The following is a 20,681-nucleotide window of genomic DNA, read 5'->3' as shown; positions in this document are numbered from 1 at the left end:
TTTTTTTTGGAAAGCCATTTAACTAGAGCTGTGTTTGATTTGCTGGCAGTTCTGAAAAATCATGGAAGAAAACTTGTTTTGGGTTAAGCTGAAAATATTTTTTTAAACTTTCTAGCAAATTGAAAAGTATAAAAACATTGTTTGGATTTTGAGCTTTTATGTTAATTTTTTAAAAATAAAATAACATTCAAAATAATTGAAAAACATTTTAGAAATGAAAAAGTGAAAAATTTAAAGTCAAACTTTTATTTTGAAAAGTGTCAAAACTTTTTTTTTTTAATTTAAGGCTTTTTTCCAATTAAATCAATTCTGTGAATTCAACACAAATTTACAAAATGTTAAAATTTACCCACATCTGCATTTTTTGTCAGAAAAATTATGGTAAAAATATTCCATGCAGCCCTTCACTTAACACAATGCAAATTACTCTATTTCTGTAACTCCCCAAGTCGTTTCTTTTAAAGTGAAGTGGTTTGTGTACTTTTCCTCAGTTATTTTATGCTTATCATTTCCCTGAGTGAAATATTGACAGTAAACACATAAGTGAAAACTAACTTGAGTTATTCCTGTGGGCCAGTTCAGCATGGTAAAGAGATTAACCCAGCTTGCTGGATCATAGGAAGTAGCAAAGTTGATGCCCAGAATCCGCATATATAAGGGAGATTATAAGTAATGAACAGAAAAACCCTATTTAGAAAGTTGTTGTTGTTGTTGTTATCCTTGTAGCATACTATAGTAAATCCTCAGAGTTGCGAACACCAGAGTTACAAACTGACCAGTCAACCACATACCTCATTTGGAACCGGAAGCACGCAATTAGGCAGCAGCAGAGAGACCCCCTCCCACCCGCCCAAAAAAGCAAGTACGGTGTTGTGTTGAATGTAAACTACTAAAAAAATAAAGGGAAAACAGTGTTTTTCTTCTACACTGTAAAGTTTCAAAGCTATATTAAGTGTTCAGGTGTAAACTTTTGAAAGAACAGCCATGACGTTTTGTTCAGAGTTACGAACAACTTCCATTCTCGTAGCATTCATAACTTTGAGGTTCTTCTCTACTTAATTTTGAAGAACGTTCCCATATAATCTGGTTATGCCTCTCAAGGCAACTTCTTAAATAGTCAGTATCATTATAAGAACATGCAATTAATTTTTGATTTTATGTAAGTTTTTATGCTGCCGTCATTTGTGTAGTATCTGAGTGCCTTCCAGTAGTACGTTAAGTGACATGACTAACATCACATGTGGCTTGTTCTTACTCTCTCCAGGGGGAGAATAGTGTGTGTGGGGGGGGTTGGGGTAGGTTTTTTAATATGCACATGCTGCTATGTGTTTATTTTGGAGAAGGCAGGGTTGAAGAAGTGTGCTTGCACTTGAGCAGTAGGTGGTGAGATTCCTGTGAGCGTTTGTTCCACATACTATGGCTGGCCCCTGAGACACCTCTGTGTTCTGCACAGTTGAGCTTTAGATGAGTAGTCAAGATTTTTTTTTGTAAGCACTGCAAAGAGACCAGCAACTTTTAAGATGCAAATGTTGAAGTTGAATTATAACCTAATTATTGGCCAGTTCTGGTGATTGTGTATCACAATTTACAAGAAAGGGAAGGAAAGCTGTGAGAGAGATTTTGTCTCTTGAATCTTACACCCATGAATAGCAGCAGGAGGCTTCATTGTGGCTTCACTTTCCCCCATACTTTTTTTTTTTTTTTTTTTTTGCCTCAGGTTTAAAGTTAGTATCTCTCTCTGAATAGCAGGATCAGTTTAGAAATAATTTACATTAGGTCCTAATTCTGCAAAGTGCTGTGTCTGCTTTGAAAGTAATAGAAATTGAGGGCAGCGCCTCTTAGAAGATACTCATCACATTATTGGATCAGGTCTTGATGTTTACTAGCTGGACAATTCACTTGGGAAAGAAGTAAGACTACACTCCTATGCATATTGGGACAGAATACCCTCTGAGTAATTATATGTCCCCTCAACTTGATTTGTAAATGACTATACAAAGTTGCAAAAACATTCCAGTGAGAGATTTTGATATTTCCTAATAGCCATTTGGATACACACATGACTTCTGAAGTATGCTGCTGTTATGAAACTAGGTTTTACTTTCTCTAGGGCAAGAATTCTTTTTATAGAACTCTCCTTGTGATTTTTGGACTGTGTGTGATGTACTTTGTTTCAGGATTACAGATTGATTACACATGCAGCATTTCAGGTTTTGTTTTGAATACATCAGTCTTCCTGTCAGTGGCTGGCTATAGCATTTGGGGACACAGAGTGTAAACATCAACAGCATGAGAGCAGTATTATTTTTACATGTAGAACATACGGAAGGTCATTTTATGTTCAGAAATACTTTCTGATGGACCACACAACAGGAATAAATGCTGTAATTCATGGTTTGATTTATATAAATCAAGCTGGAAGAATATCAAAATTTGACTATGTAGAATACTTTCATTATGTGCATGCTTGAGATTTGTTGTATGACTGTCCTTATTTTTGGCTAGAATGTCTTTGTCATTTGCACACTTTCATGCAAGTAAATAAATGACGCTAGTTGGTTTGTGTGTGTGAGCAACTGCAGTAACAGGCATATGGTCCCCATAGCTGGAGTCTTGCTTCCATTCTGTTTGCAAAAATAACAAAATTTAGTGGTAATTTGCCAAGAATACTCATCAATGCTATAATAGTGCTTGAGGTCCTTTGAGACCTCAAGAAAGGACTATGAATGCACCCCTACTTAGATGATTGGTGGCCATCAGCAGGTTATGCTCCTTCTTGGAGAACAGGGAGTTGGATCATTAGCAAAGAAAAGATCTTCCTATCTCTCTCAACACTTGGTCTGCCTGGAAGCTTAGCTGGATAGTGAACACAGCAGAGTCAACACAGGGCAGGCTTACAGTGTTGGGATTAGTCCTTCTGTGACCTGAGAATAGGACTGCTTAAAGGTGTTTATCCATAGCAGTGAGCTTGCAGGTGGTCCTTGGGGGCCTGGTTACCAATAAGAGCAGAAAAAATTGCTGTTTCAATGTGGAATTGGTATCCAAGGACTGTAATGATGATTCTCCAGCTGCTGGCCCTATGGTGGAGGCTGGATCACAGGAACTGGTGGGGAGAACCTCCAGTGGTCAGTTCTGAATACAAAAATGAACCTATTGGGATGACTTAGAGCAAAGGGACCACAGAGAAATGATGGTTAATTGACCACCTCAAAATGAAGGCAAAACTCAATCGGCTCTCCATTGGCGAAATCACAGGAAGTAAATGGACAAACTCCCACATGTGGCTGTTTGTCCTGGGTTGAACACCACTTCGTCCAGGGTTGGGGGAGCTCAATCACAAGATGTCTGCAGTACACTAGAGTTGGGGAACTGCAGATTATCATCAAGATCGATAGGAAGACAGAGGGTTATTTCAGCCCATTCAAGGATCAAGTCTCTTGGGAAATAGATGTTCTGTTACTTGAGTGGAACTTTAAACTGCTATATGTGTTCTCGTTCTGGCCCATAGTGGGCAACAAGAGCATCATTTTTCACACAACGTACAGTCAGCCTGTGGAACTCCTTGCCAGAGGATGTTGTGAAGGCCAAGACTATAACAGGATTCAAAAAAGAACTAGATAAGTCCATGGAGTATAGGTGCATCAGTGGCTATTAGCCAGGATAGACACAGATGGTATCCCTAGCCTCTGTTTGCCAGAAGCTGGGGATGGGCAATGGGATGGATCACTTGATGATTACCCGTTCTGTTCATTCCCTCTGGGGCATTGACCACTGTTGGAAGTCAAGATATTGGGCTAGATGGACGTTTGGTCTGACCCAGTATGGCCGTTCTTAAGTTCTTATCAGTTGCTATGGGGCAGGGAGGGCAGTTCCCCCGCTTCCCCTGACTTTTCATAGGTCTGTATGCTCTATTGTGTCTTCCACTTTTTGCCACCTTGTACTTCCCACTTTTCAGGAAATAAAATAATCACATATAATAATCTACATGCTGGTACAACTTGCTGACAAACCTGTACCACTCCTCTCCAGCCACCACCTCCCCATTTTTCTAAATCGACGCCCCTGGTGAGGAAGTTCTCCAAAAGAAAGCCATGCCCACAGGAAACTTCATTCTGAACTCACCAGACTGGCTGTGAGTACCCTGGCTTCCTGGACCTAGTGAAGCGTCCATTCCATCTCCAGTGACAGAAGTACTGTCCGTTCACTTCAGGCTTACAGCGTGGCTCTTGATAGGGCAAGTTGAGTCGAGAGAGGCCTTTTTTGATAAGGTCATTTCAACCTTGATTAATTCAAAGAATACATTTATTTGGATTTAGTATGCAAGAGTTTGGAAGGTATTCACTAAGTAATGTGAAAATAGAGGTTTGATGCTATGCTGTATTGAATTCTGATTATCTTGGAATTTTTGTTGAATGGTTGGGGCATAGGAATGAGTGCCAGTTCATTGAAAGTTAACTGCTGCAGTTGCAGCCTTTTAGAACGATGTAGACCAGTGGTCTCCAACCTTTTTACGCAAAAGATCACTTTTTGAACTTAAGATCAATTCAGGATCTATCTTGCCCCTTTCCTGAGGACCACCTGCTCACTCCACTCCCCCCTCCTCCCCGTCCCTCGTTCTCCACCCTCACTCACTTTTACCAGGCTGGGGCAGGAGGTTGGGGTGCAGGAGTGTGGGGTGCAAGCTCTGGGAGGGAGTTTGGGTGCAAGAGGGGGCCCCAGGCTGGTGCAGAGTGTTGGGGTGCAGGAGAGGGTGAGAGGTGTGGGCTCTGGGAGGGAGTTTGGTGCAGGAGGGGGCTCCGGGCTGGTTCAGGGGATTGGGGTACAGGAGGGGGTAACGGGTGTGGGCTCTGGGGCAGGCGGTTGGGGTGTGGGGGGTGTGCAGGGTCTGGGAGGGGGCTCTGGGGTGGGGGATCAGGAGGGGGTGCGAAGTGCAGGCTCCGAACGGGAGGTGGCTTCCGGTCGGCGACGCAGAGGAGCTCAGGCTGCCTGCCTGCTGTGGCCGCACGCCGCTCCTGGAAGCGGCTGGCTGCTGGCACATCTCTGTGGCCTCTGGGGAGGAAGTGGGTGCAGCAGGTCTCCATGTACTGCCTGCACCTGCAAGCACTGCCCCCGCAGCTCCCTTTGTCCGGGAACCAGCCAATGGGAGCTGTGGGGATGGTGCTGGGGGGGCAGGAGGGGAGCACGTGGAGCCACCTCATTCCCCTCTTCCCCCAGAGGCCACAGAGACGTGCCAGCAGGCAGCCGCTTCTGGGAGCAGCATGGGGGCCATGGCAGGCAGGCAGCCTGCCTGAGCCCCTGTACCGCCAGACTTTTAGCGGCCCGGAGATTGCGATCAACTTGCCGAGGCTCCAGGATCAACCAGTCGATCGTGATGTAGACCATACAACTTTGGGGAAATCTCCAGTCATATTGAGATGTTTGCTAAATTGGACAAACAGGCCTGTACTCAAACCACCCATTTTATCATTAAAGTAAATTTGAATCAGAATGCCCTTACCAAATCACTGTTCAAGCTATCTGAAGGGACATCACCATTACATTTATCCCTCAGAGTCTTTCTGCTTGCCATAAGTTTGGCTATGCCAATTGGAGAACATCATGCCCTATCTTTGAGTACCTCCTACCTCGTTCTGTCCAGGCAACGCTGTGGTCAAAACAGTGCCACACTTCTTACTAATGGTTGCCTGCCTTTTCACGAGAATCGGAGCATAACTCTGTCTTTTTTTTTTTTTTAGTCCTAACCCAAATACAAATAGTGAAAGAAGTTCAGCATCTTAGAAGAACTTAATGTTTGGCGGGGGAGAGGGCATAAGAAAGGGATAACAGCAGCCTAGTTAGCCTTGTCTAATCGAATAAAACAACTCCATTAGAGAAGCTTATTTCATAGTGGGAAAGAAGTTTTAGGAAGCATTCAGGGTCTACTGAATGAGAGAGCTGGCCTTTCTGAGGACAGCGGAAGCGGATGTATTTGCTAGTGATCTATGAAGTTGCTACTTGCACATAACCTACACCTTTCCCAGCATCACAGGGTTGACGTCCAAGTTTCAGTGAATGCAGTGTTCAAAAGGAGCCTCTGCAGGCTGTTATGAGGTGCTCATACTATGGCAAATGGAATGCTGTTTTGCGAGGACCTAAGAATCTTGACTAGCATGTAGGGGGTTAAAAATAAGTGTGCCATACCTGATCCCTTTTTTCTCTTCTGTTGAGATTCTCTATGCCAGTCCAGACTCCTCCCTCTTCAAATTAGCATCACTTTTTATATATTTCAAATTACAGAAATCTCTAGTTAATATCTTACCATAGAACGTCTTTTGATTAGTCAGCAGAACATATACTGCTATTTTTATATCCAGAAGTGAATAAGATGTGTGTGCTCTCTCTGTTTGTTGACCAAAGGAATTGTAGCCCGGTAGAGATTGGGATCTCTACAAGAAAATTATCTGGTAGGGAAATACTCGATTGACGATGCACACATTTTAAATGTTGTAGTACAGCACTTCTCCCAACTACATTGCATCTCTCAGACTCCAGCTATGGGGACCGTATGCCAGTTACTGCAGTTGCTGGAGGAAATGTTAAATGGACATGGTTCAACCAAAACAGGATGGCTAGTGTGAACACAATCTACCATTAAAAGTTACAATTCCATTGGACCTATTGTAAATTACAGTGATACCATGCTCTATACAAAGGTGAAAAGGAAAAGCCAACTGTGAACTGTCTCTGTTCTCCTGAATGCCATAAACTAATAAAATACATTTTATTCGTGTCCCATGAACTCAAAGTACTTTATTATGGAAAATGAAACTTATTTACAGCTAATTGCAACATAATAATGAGTGATTGGTAGCATACTAAATAATGAGAATTTAAGTAAGAATGTGATTTCTTAGAGAAGGAAAGAGATTAACTGTACTAATCTGCATTAAATCTCTCATACAATGATCTCTATAGAAGCCAAGTTTAAGAATATAATCTAAGTGGATTCTAGAGTTTAAGATCAGAAGGGACCACTAGATCATCCAGTCTGACCTCTTGTAAATCACAGACCATTAAAGTTTACCCATTTATCCCTGTTATGAGCCCAATAACTTGTATGACTAAAGCATCACTGGGGGAGGATTCTATACCAGGCTTACTTGGAAAGATGACTATATAGCATTCAGCTGACAGTTAACGTTACTAAAGAATGAACGTTGAATACAATATACAAGTGTTCTGTGTAACTGGAAGACAATGGCATTGTTATATTGCCGATAGTACTATTCATCACATCTTACATAGAGATCCTTGAATTGAGTTTCAGATCAGTACAAGTAATGACAGATTCCAGAACTTTTGGATAAACTAGGTTGAAGAGCAGCTTAATCTTTTCTACAAAAGACAGTAGTTCTGATCTTATACCTTCATGAACTGATAGTGTCCTGAAGCTGCCATCACTTTAGCACTAATCCAATATTTTATGTTTTTTAATGATTTTTTAGGATTTTTATAGGAAATCCTAGTATTTGGCACTGAGGTGGGGATAACACATGGGAATAAACACATGGAATACATTTCCAAAAAGGGTAAAATTTAAGTGAAGAGGATTGTATTCTTGGGGTATAAGTAGATGACTTTTCAAAATAAACATGCAAGTGGGGATGCAGAAGAAATGAGAAAATAAACTGGAGGGAAACAGAAAGGGTGATCATAAAGACCTTGAGCCTTTGTGTTTGCTGAAGTGTCAAATACTTTCTTGATTCAAGCTGAGAATTAGTTTTAAGAATTAGAATTTCTCCTGGGAACGTGTCATTCAGAACTGAATGCAGTTTTCTATGTCTGGTCAAACTAAAGCTATAAAGGAATTATTACCACACTGCTCCTTGACTTGATGATTGTTTGTAGCCCAAAATTGCTTTGGCCTTTTATTTAATCACATCACATTACAAACAAATATGTACTTTGCTATCCATTAGCGATACCGGGTCTCTTTCTGCATAACTGCCTCCCATGTTTCATCTTCCCCCGTGTGCGCGCAGACACACTTGTTTGTTTTTCCTCGGCTTGTATTAGCTTACATTCTTCAAGAATTAATCTAATTTTATTTTCAGCCCATGTTTCTGGTCTCTTTCTTCATCTGTTCAGACTAGTGCTTAAATTCCTTCCAGTTCAGGAACAAGTGAAATTCACCTCTGTGCAGCAGGCCAGCACAATGCCTATGCATCCATTTAAAGTTTAAATGGAGTTTAACTGGCACAGAGGCCTTGTGCATCATTTTCACCTTTATCAGCAAATTACTGTGGTTTACTTCATCTTCCAGCTTATTAATAAAGATGTTAACGAAGATTGCTCCTAATATCAGTCCCTGCTGTACTCTCCTAGATCCGTCTGTGCATTTAGATAAATTTGATTATTACCTTTTGTTCAATCTTTTAGACAGTTTTCTTTCAAAATGGCAACATTCTAATTCTAGCAAAAAGTGAAGGCAGTCAGATTAGCCTTGCAAGATTTCGTTATGTAAGCGTGTGGTCACTTTTCCTGATAGATCACCCTCTAAATGTATTTCATGATGTTTCTTCTCTTGATATTGTTTTCTTAGATTATTTTGCTGGGAACAGAAACTAAATTAACAAGAAAACAATTGCCAGGATAACTTTTGACCTTTTGAGAATTGTTACTACATTAATTCAGTCAGAAATACGTTGTTCTGTTTTCAGTTCCACTACAGACCGAGATGCTTTGGACAAATAACTTAATCTGTCTTTCCTTCACCTTTCCCGTTTGTAACATGGGGATACTACTTACTGACACCACAGATAATCCTCTCAGGAGGGCTAAATCATTGTTTATAAACTCTTTGAGATGGGTTCAGATGGAACTCCTAGAATTTGCATAGAATATGTGTCATACACATATATATGTATATTCCTTAACTTTTCTATCAGTCATGTTTATAACTACTGTACTAGTGTACACCAGTCTAATCAAGCACGAGGAGCTGGAGTACCTCCTTCTAAATCTAAAAAAGGCCAGACACCTGGAGGAGCTCAGTTCGTTGGCTTAGAACTGTACAAACGACTTAAAGAATTTCTGAAGAACTACTTGACAAATCTCCTTAAGGTAAGGCGGCATCATGTCAACTCAATGAATAATTACATGAAACTCATGTGAACTGGAGTCAAAATAGTACAGTAAAACTAAAAATATCTGAAGCCATTGCAAGTAAAATTGTCGAGTGATCAAATTTGTAGAAAATCATGAAATTTAACATCTTAATTGTTTCATTAAGCTTTGACTTTTTACCTTGTACACAAGTCAATCACTGTGAAATAAACACAAAACTTCTCACACCATTGGGTGATGCTCACAAGCTATCCTATGTAACTCTTTAATTTGCTGTGAGTGGAGCTCAATTTTGTTTAGCTAATAGGTAACCTCAATATTAACCCTTCTGCAAAAAGAAAAAGGACAGCTTGTTGGTCTAGTTGGGAAAGATATTTTAGTATCTCCTGTATCCTGTAACATTTTTCTTACTTCAGCACTGAAGTCTGGGATGTAAGAGCCAGGTGTGATGCCTTATCTCTACCAAGATAGCAGCTTTAACTGCTGCTATGTGCAGGGGTACCAAGGAGAGAGAGACAGTATTCACTCTTGACGCTTGGGTAGCAGTTATACTTAGAAATTTAGCACATGGCCTTTACCACTGTTGCAGGTCTGCAGGTAGTAATTGTGGAGGCTGTAGAATAGAGTGGGATCAAGCATTTTTTCTAGGTATCTAACCCATAACGCTAACAGTTTACCAGGCCACTATCAAGGTAAGAATGGATTTAGTAATACTTTTTCCTACGTGCAGCCATACCTGTTTCTGTAGTAGAGTTCTTACTGGAAGCAGCAGCATATGTTGTATGTCATGGATTTCGGTTTACAGTAGACGATTACTTTTATCTCTACATAGCATTATATTGTATATTAAAAAATAAGCAGTCTACAGTATTGGTGGACTTTCTCTGTTTCAGGATGGTGAAGACTTGATGGATGAGAGTGTGCTGAAATTTTACACTCAACAATGGGAAGATTATAGGTTTTCAAGCAAAGTGCTGAATGGAATTTGTGCCTACCTCAATCGACATTGGGTTCGTCGTGAGTGTGATGAAGGTCGTAAGGGAATATACGAAATCTACTCAGTAAGCATTTTAAAGAGCTTTCTCTTCAAGTATTTTATTGGTTTTAACTTTTAATTAAAACATTCTGATGGAAATATAAATATATCCCTACTGTGTTCCTAGCCTACTGCACCAGGCATCTGCTTTCTCTTCCCACAAATCCCTCTTTAAAACTCACTATTTGTATGAGGCTCACCAGTATTTGACAGATTTGCAAGCTTATATACCTTTTTCCTTCTCCATGTTTAGACAAGCTAAATCATAGTATTTTATATAACCTCCAAAGTTTCCTTCCTTGCTCTTCCTGCCTCCAGAATGTTGTTCTGTGTTCTGTTGGGGACAGTCATCAGTTTTGTTGGTAATTTTGTTTTTTCTGGACATACCTCTTTCATACAAAATTTTTGCAGCAGCATATTAACATCATCTAAAGCTATTTTAGTCATATTTTCCTCTTCTCCCCTTTCACTGGCTTTTCATCTTCCACAAAAATTGAAGATTTTTTTCACTTTGAAAACTATTCATGACAGCCTCCTGATCAGCTCTTCTTTTATTTCCCTGTCTAATGGGCTGTATTCCATCTAAACCTTTTTCCTGACTGTGTTTTCTTCTGACTATGCCATGTTCTGGGGAGCAATCCAGGCTATTGAGGGGTTGTCATTTCTTGCTCTGTAACCCTGAGTGCCTCAAAATGCTGTGCTGCTGTAGCTCCATTTTCTGGATGCTTCCAGCCAAAATACAAGCATGCATTGAGTGTCTGTGTTAAGGAACTCTGAGTCAGCAACTCTGATTCCAGTAGCTTTCTTGTTATACCACTGCCACGTTCTGGCCTCCACCAGCCTTGGTTACACTTGGCAAGATGACCCTAAAACCCCAGTCCCAAATTTCCCAAAATTATGTGCTCTGCACTATCCAGCCCTCTCCTAGATCATTCAGAGAGATATTAAGGTTCTTTTGTTCCTTTAAAGATACAGTACCCAGCAGCTTGCCACATTAACTAGAGTTAACATTCAATTTAAATGAAACACAGCACTGGGTTGATTTAGATTAAAGTAAAACAAGTTTATTAACAAAAGGAGAGCGAATTCTAAGTAAGTCAAGTAAAAAGGATAGAGCTAGAAATGGTTACAAGAAAATGACAGTGGAAAAACACTTTCCGGGGCTAAGATTTAACAAAACCAAGCTACAGCCTTTGTTCATGATAGTTTCCTTAACAAGCCATCTTCCTGTAAGATGGCTGACCACCCCTCTGGTCAGTATTTCCCCAGAGTGCTTGGTTCCTTTGTTGTCTTAGGTGAAACATAACTTGGGGTTCTTTGCCCCTCTCTTTTATAGTCTAGTGCATCTTTGAAATGGACTCTTCTGAAGGCTCCCCCTCCCCGCCCCAAGTAATTGTTTTTTTTTTTTATTCAAGCTGTGAGGAAGGGGACGTGGAATCTCGTGGTAAAGGAAGGTTTCATGCTTGTTTCTTCCCCCATTGGTGTTTGCTAAAATGAAAATTGATCTGTTCCTGAAATTTCCTACCCCTGCTGTGATGCTGAGTGGATATATCCTCCCCTTGTTGGCTTGATGTTCCTGTTTACTTTCTGTGTAAATTGCATTCACATTTTCTCTTAATGTAGCTAATGTACCTTGGAAAAACCTTCAAGGTGGTAGAACTGAATTCCTTTGTCTAGGTTGGGGTAACTTCAGCCCTGCCTCACTCTTTGATAACATAAGCTCCAGTATGTTTGTAACTTTGAATTTGTCCTCCATACATACGCCATGCAATAATATTAGTGATCACCGTGTTATTAGCTTTCTATTGATATCTTACATAACACCTTCTATATACAGGTTATGTCATTAGTGAGTTGGGGTATGATAAACTGATCAGGTCAGCTGAAACTCATTACCAGATGCTAATTAGCCCTATGCTCTCTTTCATTGGGATGCTGTTAGGGCACAGGCTACAAATCCTCTTCCATTTTACTCCTTGTATTTGAAACAACGTCTCAGTAAATATGCCCTAGGCACCCTATCTTTCCTCTGTATTACTTCTGAAAACCAGTCTAAACTGTCATGTCTAACAGTGATGATTTTCTCCCCCTCATTTGAACTCTGTTGTACTCATTTGTGAGTGTAGATTGTTATATGTTGAAGGAATCTTTTAGTTTCTGCTTAGTACATATTTTATTGCATTATGAAAATAACTCTGCATTGGGTGGGACGATAAAAACAATTTAGGAGGGCGTCTTTACTGAGTGTTCATCTTCCAGCTGGTCCTTCTCTGACCATTCAAATTCAAAGTCCCTACATCAGAAAAATCCCATTTTAAAATATTTTTTTATTAAAAGTAGAGTAGTATTCAGGTACATGCTGGACAGCCCTATTCCTGTCTGGGGGATGAGGAAGACGGGGGTTCAAAAATACTGTTATCTGATCATTTAGAGTGTGGGGATAGTTATAAAACATGTAAGTTTTCCCTGAGATTTGACTGCCATAACAAAAAGCTTCTTAAAAATAAATTATAACTATTTAGCATAATACAATATTTCAGTTTTCCATAAAGGATTATCCTGTGTATATATAAGCCTTTCCTCTTTTCTTCTCCCTTCCCCAATCTTAGCTTGCCTTGGTGACCTGGAGGGACTGTTTGTTCAGGCCGTTAAATAAGCAGGTACATATTTTATGAATACTGCATTATTTCACAAGGTTAGTATTGAAATGTCACAAGTAACTATTCCAAGGTGAACTGCAAAAGGGAAGAAAAAAGCCTTCTGCTTCTCCTTTAATGAATTTTTAGTAATAGGGGACATCAGGTGCAACATCTGTTACATATGAGGGATGGGGAGAGGCTGCTAATTTTGTGTGACTGTTACAGACATATGGTTTAGCAAAGCATGGATTGGCAAGGTTCTAGTGTATATTTCAAATGTAAACAAGCAGAATTTATTAAACCGAAGTTTAGAGGTTGCTTATATATTATAGAGAAATAGTTAAAGGCACAAACAGATGCTTTTATATTTCTTTGCAGTTCGTTAGCTAGAATATTGAATTGTAAGTTACTGACGTGCACAACTTTCAGTGATGTTTGTGGGAATTCTGTTTGGTGTTAAGATTAGCACATTGCTTTATTTCTTTTTCAGGTGTTTGGATTGTCTTGAGCGTGGAAGTACATGCCTGATTGATTACTGTATTTATTGACCAAGTAGTTGGTTTTAATGTATGTTGACTCATTTTTAATTTGTATTTCAAAGGTAACAAATGCTGTGTTGAAACTGATAGAAAAGGAAAGAAATGGTGAAACCATCAACACCAGGCTGATCAGTGGAGTCGTACAATCCTATGGTAAATGAATTTTCTGTAAGATTTACTTGTAGCCACTTGGAAAATCTCCCACCAGAGCCCTGAAGCAACATTTTTACCATAGCTGATTAAGAAAGATTTTTGCAGTAGAATAAACTTTTAGTAGTGTAATTTGCCATGTAAAATTTTTAACTTTATTCTGTCTGAGAATGGGGGGGGAAGTGACAGATCATGTATGCCTCTAAAACAAAATAACTCCATCCCAATTAATAATGCAACCTTTTCTGTTTTGAGAGGCAAAAATTCATAGCTAGAAATAATCAAACTCTAAGCCTGTAGTAGATGTTCTTCTTCGAGGGATGGTCCCTATGTATTCCACTCTTGGGATATGCATGCGAAACGTGTTTCAGTCTGGAATTTTTTGTAAGCAGTGTCCCTTGACCTGCCCATGTGCTGTAGCTCTTGTTGTAGTCTGAACCGAGGGCATAAAAGGTAGTGCGTGGTGACACCTCTTCAGTTCCTTCTTACCGCTTCATGGTCTGAGTCAGAATCTTCCTTATCCTCACTCCTTTTTTTACTGTCATTACTGTAAGATATTGTATATACTTAGTTTGAGTAGTCTTCAAGGCATAGTCTACATAGCAGAGTTAGTGTTGTTTTTCCCCCATTTTCTTCCACACGTGGGGATATTTTTCCTCCTGAGAAGTTTGGGATTATGCCCAGAATCCCAGAGTTCAGAAATTGTGTTTCTTGCCCTTGCTCCTCTTCAGAGAAGTGATCATCAATACTGCCTGTACTGCGTGGGTGAGGCTCATGTTTCTGCCAAATGCAGCAACTGCTGCTCTTTTTGCCGCAGAACTTGTGAAGGTTGGGAACTAAGACTACAGAAAACATCTCACGTAGAAGTCAATGAAGCTCTAATCAGATCCAGACTTGGGACCACCATCAACCCCCATACATCAGTCTCACCAGGTGGGCAGTGCCCTCTGAGCACGAGGTTGGCAACATAGGCTAAGACTTAAGCCTAAGCAGAAGGCTTCACATGAGAACCAAGGGCACTCTCATAGACTTAAGGACAAGCCATCTTTGTTTAAAACCACCCCATCAAAGATGGGAGAGCTAGCAAGTACAGGCACTTAGGCTTTAGTCCCAAATAAATCATCTCTGCAGGAGAAGGCGGTGCACAAGGGTACAGATCCAACGGCTCTAACATTGGCTCTGATTGTGAAGGCTCAGGATAAACGGCTCCTGGTGATGCCATCCATTTCTAGAGCTGATGCAGTATCAGGAGTGACATGGCCCCAAAGGACGCCCGACCACCATGGTGATGAAGGAAGTTCCAGTTCAGACAGCTCTGCCAATGGAGACTCCTTGTACCGAAGGGTTATCAGAGACCTGGGTCTCCCTGGAAGACATGTTTGCTTTTTCCTATCTGCATTCACCCCTCCTATTGAGGACCATCTCTAATCCGGGATGCTGTTACACCAGAGGAAGACATTATCCGAACAAGGCAAAGTTGTTCTTCCATCCCACCTGCCAGCCTTGGGGCATAACCATTGGTAACATAAGTACCGTTGGAGATAAGGGATCCAGCTTTCCAAGCGAAGAGTTTCTCTTGATGGGGCTGTCAGGACCTGTGTCCCTTTATTGATGCCACTCATTCCCCTCCACTGATATTCAGAGGTTGCCTTACTCAATTTGCCAAAAAAATTGTAGTTATCCCCTGACTACAGACAAATGGTATTAGAGATTGTTCATGGTTGCTATTTGATGGAGTTTCTGGTACCTCTAACCCGCAACCCCCCCTTCCCGATTCCTTTTCAGGGACCACTGTCATGGGGAGATTGTGCATCAAGAGGAGAACTCCATTCTCTCCAGGGGAGCCATAGAAAGGGTTCCACCTGAACATCAAGGGAAGGGATTCTTTTCACCTTACTATTTGATTCCCAAGAAAAATGGGAGATGGAGGCCAGTTCTCAGTCTGGGACAGCTGAACAGATTAATTCAAAAACTAAAGTTCTACGTGATATCCTTGGCATCAGTAATTCCCTTGTTAGAGGAAACATGGTTCACAGCTCTCAACATGAAAGATGCATATTTTCATTTAGTCCTCTACCCAACCCACAGGAGTTTCCACAGGTTCCTCTCTGATCACAAGCATTACCAATTCAGAGTCCTCCCACTTTGGTCTAGCTTCAACACTCAGAGCTTCACAAGGTTCTTTTCAGTAGTGGCAGCTTGGATGAGAAGAGAGGGATTTACAGTCTTCCCTTACCTCAACGATTGGCTTCTGATGGGCAGTTCCTACAAGGAAAGTCCAGCGGGCAACCGTTGTTGTACTCAACCTTCTGACTTCCCTGGGTGTCCGCATCAATCACAAAAAAATTCGCATTAACACCCATGAGGTTCATAAATTGTATAAGCGATATGTTGGACTCGACTACAGCAAAAATGTATCTATCTATCAAGAGGTTTCAGACCATGAGTGCTTTGATTCATCAGGTCACTGTCAGACCCAGAACGTCAATCAAAACTTGCCTTTCCCTCCTCGGCCACATGGCCATATGCACATACTTGATGCCGTTCTCCAGGCTTCATCTTTGCTGCCTACAAGCCTGGCTTCTCTCCATGTACGCACCAGAGAAGGGCAACATAAATGGTAGATGATTGTTCCACCCAAAGTTTTAGACTCTTGTCTGGTGAACAAAATCAGAGAAGGTTCGTGGGGGAGTCCCTTTCCTCACAGCAGCTCCCAAGGAACCCAAATGCCTCTCTCTTTCGTTGGGTTGCTCATGTGAGTTATCATATGGAGCAAGGCATCTGGATCCTGTGGGAGTCCCATATGCTTATCAATTTACTAGAACTCTGGGCAGTCCATTGAGCTTGCAAACCCTTCCTCCCACTCACCCAATCCAGACACGTCCAAATAATTTCAAACAACATGACAATCGTATTTTATATAAGTGTGTGTGTGTGTGGGGGGGGGGTTCCCTCCTTGTGCATTGAGGCAGTCACCCTGGAATTGGTGAACCAGCCATCACATAACCCTGTTAGCAACATATTTATCAGAGGTGTAAAACTCCCTAATGGACTGCTTGAGCAGACACTTTTCCTCAATCACAAATGGGAGATTCACAATTCAGTTCTTGACGACATCTTAGCCCAATGGGGAATTCCAGCCTGGGAACTTCTTGCCTACCGAGAGAACAAGAAACTTACTTGGTACTGCTCCAGAGCAGCCCTAGGCAAGGGTTTGATGGAAGATGCTGTCCTGGTATCATGGAAGGGTCTCCTGGGGTATGCCTTCCCTCTCATCCCATTGATATCACAGGTTCTACAGAAAATCTATGAAGACAGAGCTTACGTCATCCTGACTGGGGCCAACTGTCTGAGATAGTTCTGATTTATGGATCTGTTGAAGTTCTCAGTTCACCTATCTATGAACATCCTCACATTGCCAAACCTTCTAACCCAGCACAAGGGCAGGTTCAAGCACCCCAATCCAGGACCGCTGCAACTCAGGGCCTGGCATTTGAATGGGTGTCAGAAATAGAGCACTTGTGTTCTAAAGGGTTGCAGTCCATCCTTAACCAAAGCAGAAAAGCTGTTACTCAGGAAAATGGAAGAATTTTTTCTCTTGGGCTCACAAAGAATCTTGTCTCCAGAATCTGCTGGATCATTTCTTCTTAGAGTATCTGCTTATACTTAAGTCTTCAGGCCTTGTGCTCAATTCTCTGAGTGTATTTAGCAGTGATCATCACTTTCCATCCTCCAGTGGACAACAGTACAATCTTCACTCATCCTGTCACAACTAGATTTCTGAAGGGGATTCTGAAATCCTTTCCACCATTAGTGAAGTTTGCACATTGGTGGGACCTCAATTTTGTTTTATCGTCACTCACTTTACCCCCCCCCCCCCCCGAGCCTCTAGACACATGCTCTGTGGCCTATCTGTCCATGAAGGTGGCCTTCCTAATAGCCATGATGTCAGCCAGAAGAGTCACTGAGCTCGGCGCACTCCTGGTGCACCCACCATTATAATTCTTTCTATAGAGAAAAGATCTTGTTATGACCTCACCCTAGATTCTTTCCTAAAGTAGTATCCAAGTTTCATGAGTCAGGTAATCCACTTGTCTCAGATGAAGAGAGATGGTATTCTGTAGACATCTGAAGGACTTCCTCTTTTTATTTGCAAAGAATGAAGGATGTTAGAAAGATACCTTAACAATTTGTTTCCATAGCAGAGAAATCAAGGGGTCAAACTATATCAAGGCAGAGACTTTCAAAATGAATCCCAGGTTGTATTACCCTTTCTTACCAACTAGTTTATATTCCCTCTCCGAAGGGGGGTAAAGATACTTCGGCTGCATTGCTGAGAGATATAACCTTCCTAGAGATATGAAGGGCAGCATCTTGGAAGTCTTTGTATGCCTTCACGAGACATTATGTTCTGGTCCAGACATCAACTGTGGATGCAGCTGTGAGGGCAGCAGTACTACAGTCAACTACACTTCAGCGTCCTTTTACCCACCCCATCTCAGTACTGCTTGTTAATCTCTCACGTGTGGAATACATATAGGGGACCATCACTTGAAAGAAGAAATGGAGGTTACTTACCTGTAACTGGAGGTTCTTCAAGATGTGTGCTCTACTATCCACCCTCTGTGCTGCAGAATGTTTGAACTACAGTAAGAATTGGAAACTGGAGTGATGTCAGCCCACGCAACCGTTTCTGCCTTCTGTTTGGAGCACGAGAAGAGCAATGGCTTGTGTGCGGGACAACAGACACTGCTTGCAAAAAAATTCTGGATTTTTGAAATGGCAAAAAAAAAAAAGATCATAACAAGATCTTTTCTCAGGCACCTGGTGCACATGCATATCCCACATGTGGAATACTTATATGGACCACACACCTCAAAGAACCGCCAGTTAAAAGTAATAACCTCCATTTCATTGTTGTTAAGAAATTATTTAAGAAGACTATGCTGTAGTTGGAACAAAAATGTTGTTTTGGAACAAAAATATGAGCTGCAACACAAACATGGATTTTTTTTTTCATTTACATTAAATTCTGATATTGTGTCCTTCAGGGGAGTAAATGAATGTTAGTTTATGTGTGCGTCTAATTTATTTATGCAAACAATTTGAAAGTTTAAAAGAAAATTCCTTTTTGACACGAATAATGTGAAAGTTGACATTTGAGCTAGTTTCTGTGATACTGACTATGGAAACCATAATGTTATACAGTTTCTGTAATCAATTATTATTTATACTAATTTATGCTTAAAAATCTAAATTTCAGTGTTCCCCATGGAACAGACTTATATTTCAGATGCACAATAAAAATACTATACATGGTTTTTAAAGCGGTGGCTCTCAACTTTTCTAGACTACTGTGCTCCTTTCAGGAGTCTGATTTGTCTTGCATACCCCCAGGTTTCACCTCACCTAAAAACTACTTGCTTACAAAATCAGACCTAAAAATACAAAAGTGTCACTGCACATTGTTACTAAAAAAAAGTATACTTTCTCATTTTTACCACATAATTATAAAATAAATCAATTGGAATTTAAATATTGTACTTGCATTTCAGGTTATACTATTTATAGCGATATATATATAAAGTCATTGTCTGTATGAAATTTTAGTTTGTACTGACTTTGCTAGTGCTTTTTATATAGCCTGTTGTAAAACTAGGCAAATATCTAGATGAGCTGATTTACTCCCTGGAAGACCTCTGCGTACCCGCAGGGGTATATGTGCCCCTGGTTGAAAACCACTGTTTTAAAGTATTAAACTTTATTTACATGTTAAACATTACAAATTTCTCTTTGTAAACCCATATTAAATTACTGTAATGGCTGCCAAGAATATGCAAAAAATTCCACAAAGAGCTTATTCTTTTCAAACCCCTTCTTTTAGTATATACTCCAAATACTGGTTTCTTAACACTTCTAAAGAATTGAGCTTAAGTAATTTTATAGCACAGTTTTCCTTAACAAACAATGCAAATAGTAAAACTGTCTCACTGGATTCACTATTATGAGAAAAATGATTGCGCTTCTTGTCTGTTTTAGTTTTCTCTATCAGTGCTTTAAATATTCTGGTTATAAGTACTATAACCATAGATCTTTTATGAAGGTCTAAATTGTGGTTTGGTTAGAAATACTAATTCTGTTAAAAGTCCCTGGGTCTTTTGCCTGCCTTGTTTCAGTCCATCCTGGGCTTTCTGCTCTGGAACTTGGTTTTGAAGATAAAACTGTGTTGTCTAGGCTGGTTTTAGTACTAATCTTGGATGTTTGGGGATTTTTTTCCCCCTCAATATTTCCAAAGTTTTTCAGAAATTCTTCCATGAAGCATCTGGTGCTTTGTATGTCTTTATATAATACAAATTTCACGATCCTCCTTGCAGTGTATATATATTAAATGTATTTCATAATTGTCAAACATTGCTCATCCTCACTCTTGCTAAATTGCCAGAAAAGAGTAGTCTCTGTGTCTCAGCAAATTTAATAGTAGTACACTGGAGTGAGTTCTTATGTATTATGACTTCATTATTTTTATTAAACGAACTTGCAATTACTAATAACTTCTGAACCATGTATGTGTATGTAAAACTACATATATAAAATAAAAAAAGCATACAACTACAAGTTCATCTATCCTTAATGAAGTTGTTCGAATTAAATTTTTTTTATACAGAATAGATTCCTGATTAATTGAGGCGTCTCTTGGTGCACGTTATTAGTTTAGAATTAAGGATGCACTTCTGGGATTTATAATTAATTGCATAGAGAACTAAACACTCAAAATGTACAGTAGATCATTTAACGTAGAATAAATTAATCATTGTGTACTTTGTTTTTTAGTGGAACTGGGGCTGAATGAAGATGATGCATTTGCGAAGGGACCTACACTAACTGTCTATAAGGAGTCTTTTGAATCTCAGTTTCTCGCTGACACAGAGAGGTTTTATACAAGAGAAAGTACTGAATTCTTGCAACAGAACCCAGTCACAGAATATATGAAAAAGGTGAGCTATTATTAAGTAGCTGGAGTTCAGTGCTTATTTCCTGGATCCAGCTGTCTATTAGAGGTAAGCACTAGTATAGATATTTGAGTTCTTAAGATGCTAATTACTGTTGTAAAGTAAAAACTACTTACTGTCTTTCCACTGCCATTTGGACAGAGTTGTTCTTATTCCTATCTTCGTTGCTTTTAGCTGGTTTGAAATTCCTCCCTCTTCAATG

General features: G+C 40.2%; 1 protein-coding gene across 1 annotated transcript in view; it reads left to right on the top strand.

The window, feature by feature from the left end:
- CUL1 (cullin 1) overlaps window positions 1–20,681 on the top strand; it is a 96,348-nt gene that overhangs the window by 44,526 nt on the left and 31,141 nt on the right. Inside the window, exons 3-7 of the mRNA XM_075125589.1 lie at window positions 8,928–9,102; window positions 9,999–10,166; window positions 12,751–12,801; window positions 13,382–13,472; window positions 20,301–20,464. Coding sequence (XP_074981690.1) covers window positions 8,928–9,102; window positions 9,999–10,166; window positions 12,751–12,801; window positions 13,382–13,472; window positions 20,301–20,464 — 649 coding nt within the window. The remainder of the gene's footprint in view (window positions 1–8,927; window positions 9,103–9,998; window positions 10,167–12,750; window positions 12,802–13,381; window positions 13,473–20,300; window positions 20,465–20,681) is intronic.

The sequence above is a fragment of the Caretta caretta genome, chromosome 2 (assembly GCF_965140235.1).
Source record: "Caretta caretta isolate rCarCar2 chromosome 2, rCarCar1.hap1, whole genome shotgun sequence".
Lineage (NCBI taxonomy): Eukaryota > Metazoa > Chordata > Testudines > Cheloniidae > Caretta > Caretta caretta.
This window is presented reverse-complemented; position numbering and strand designations above follow the sequence as displayed.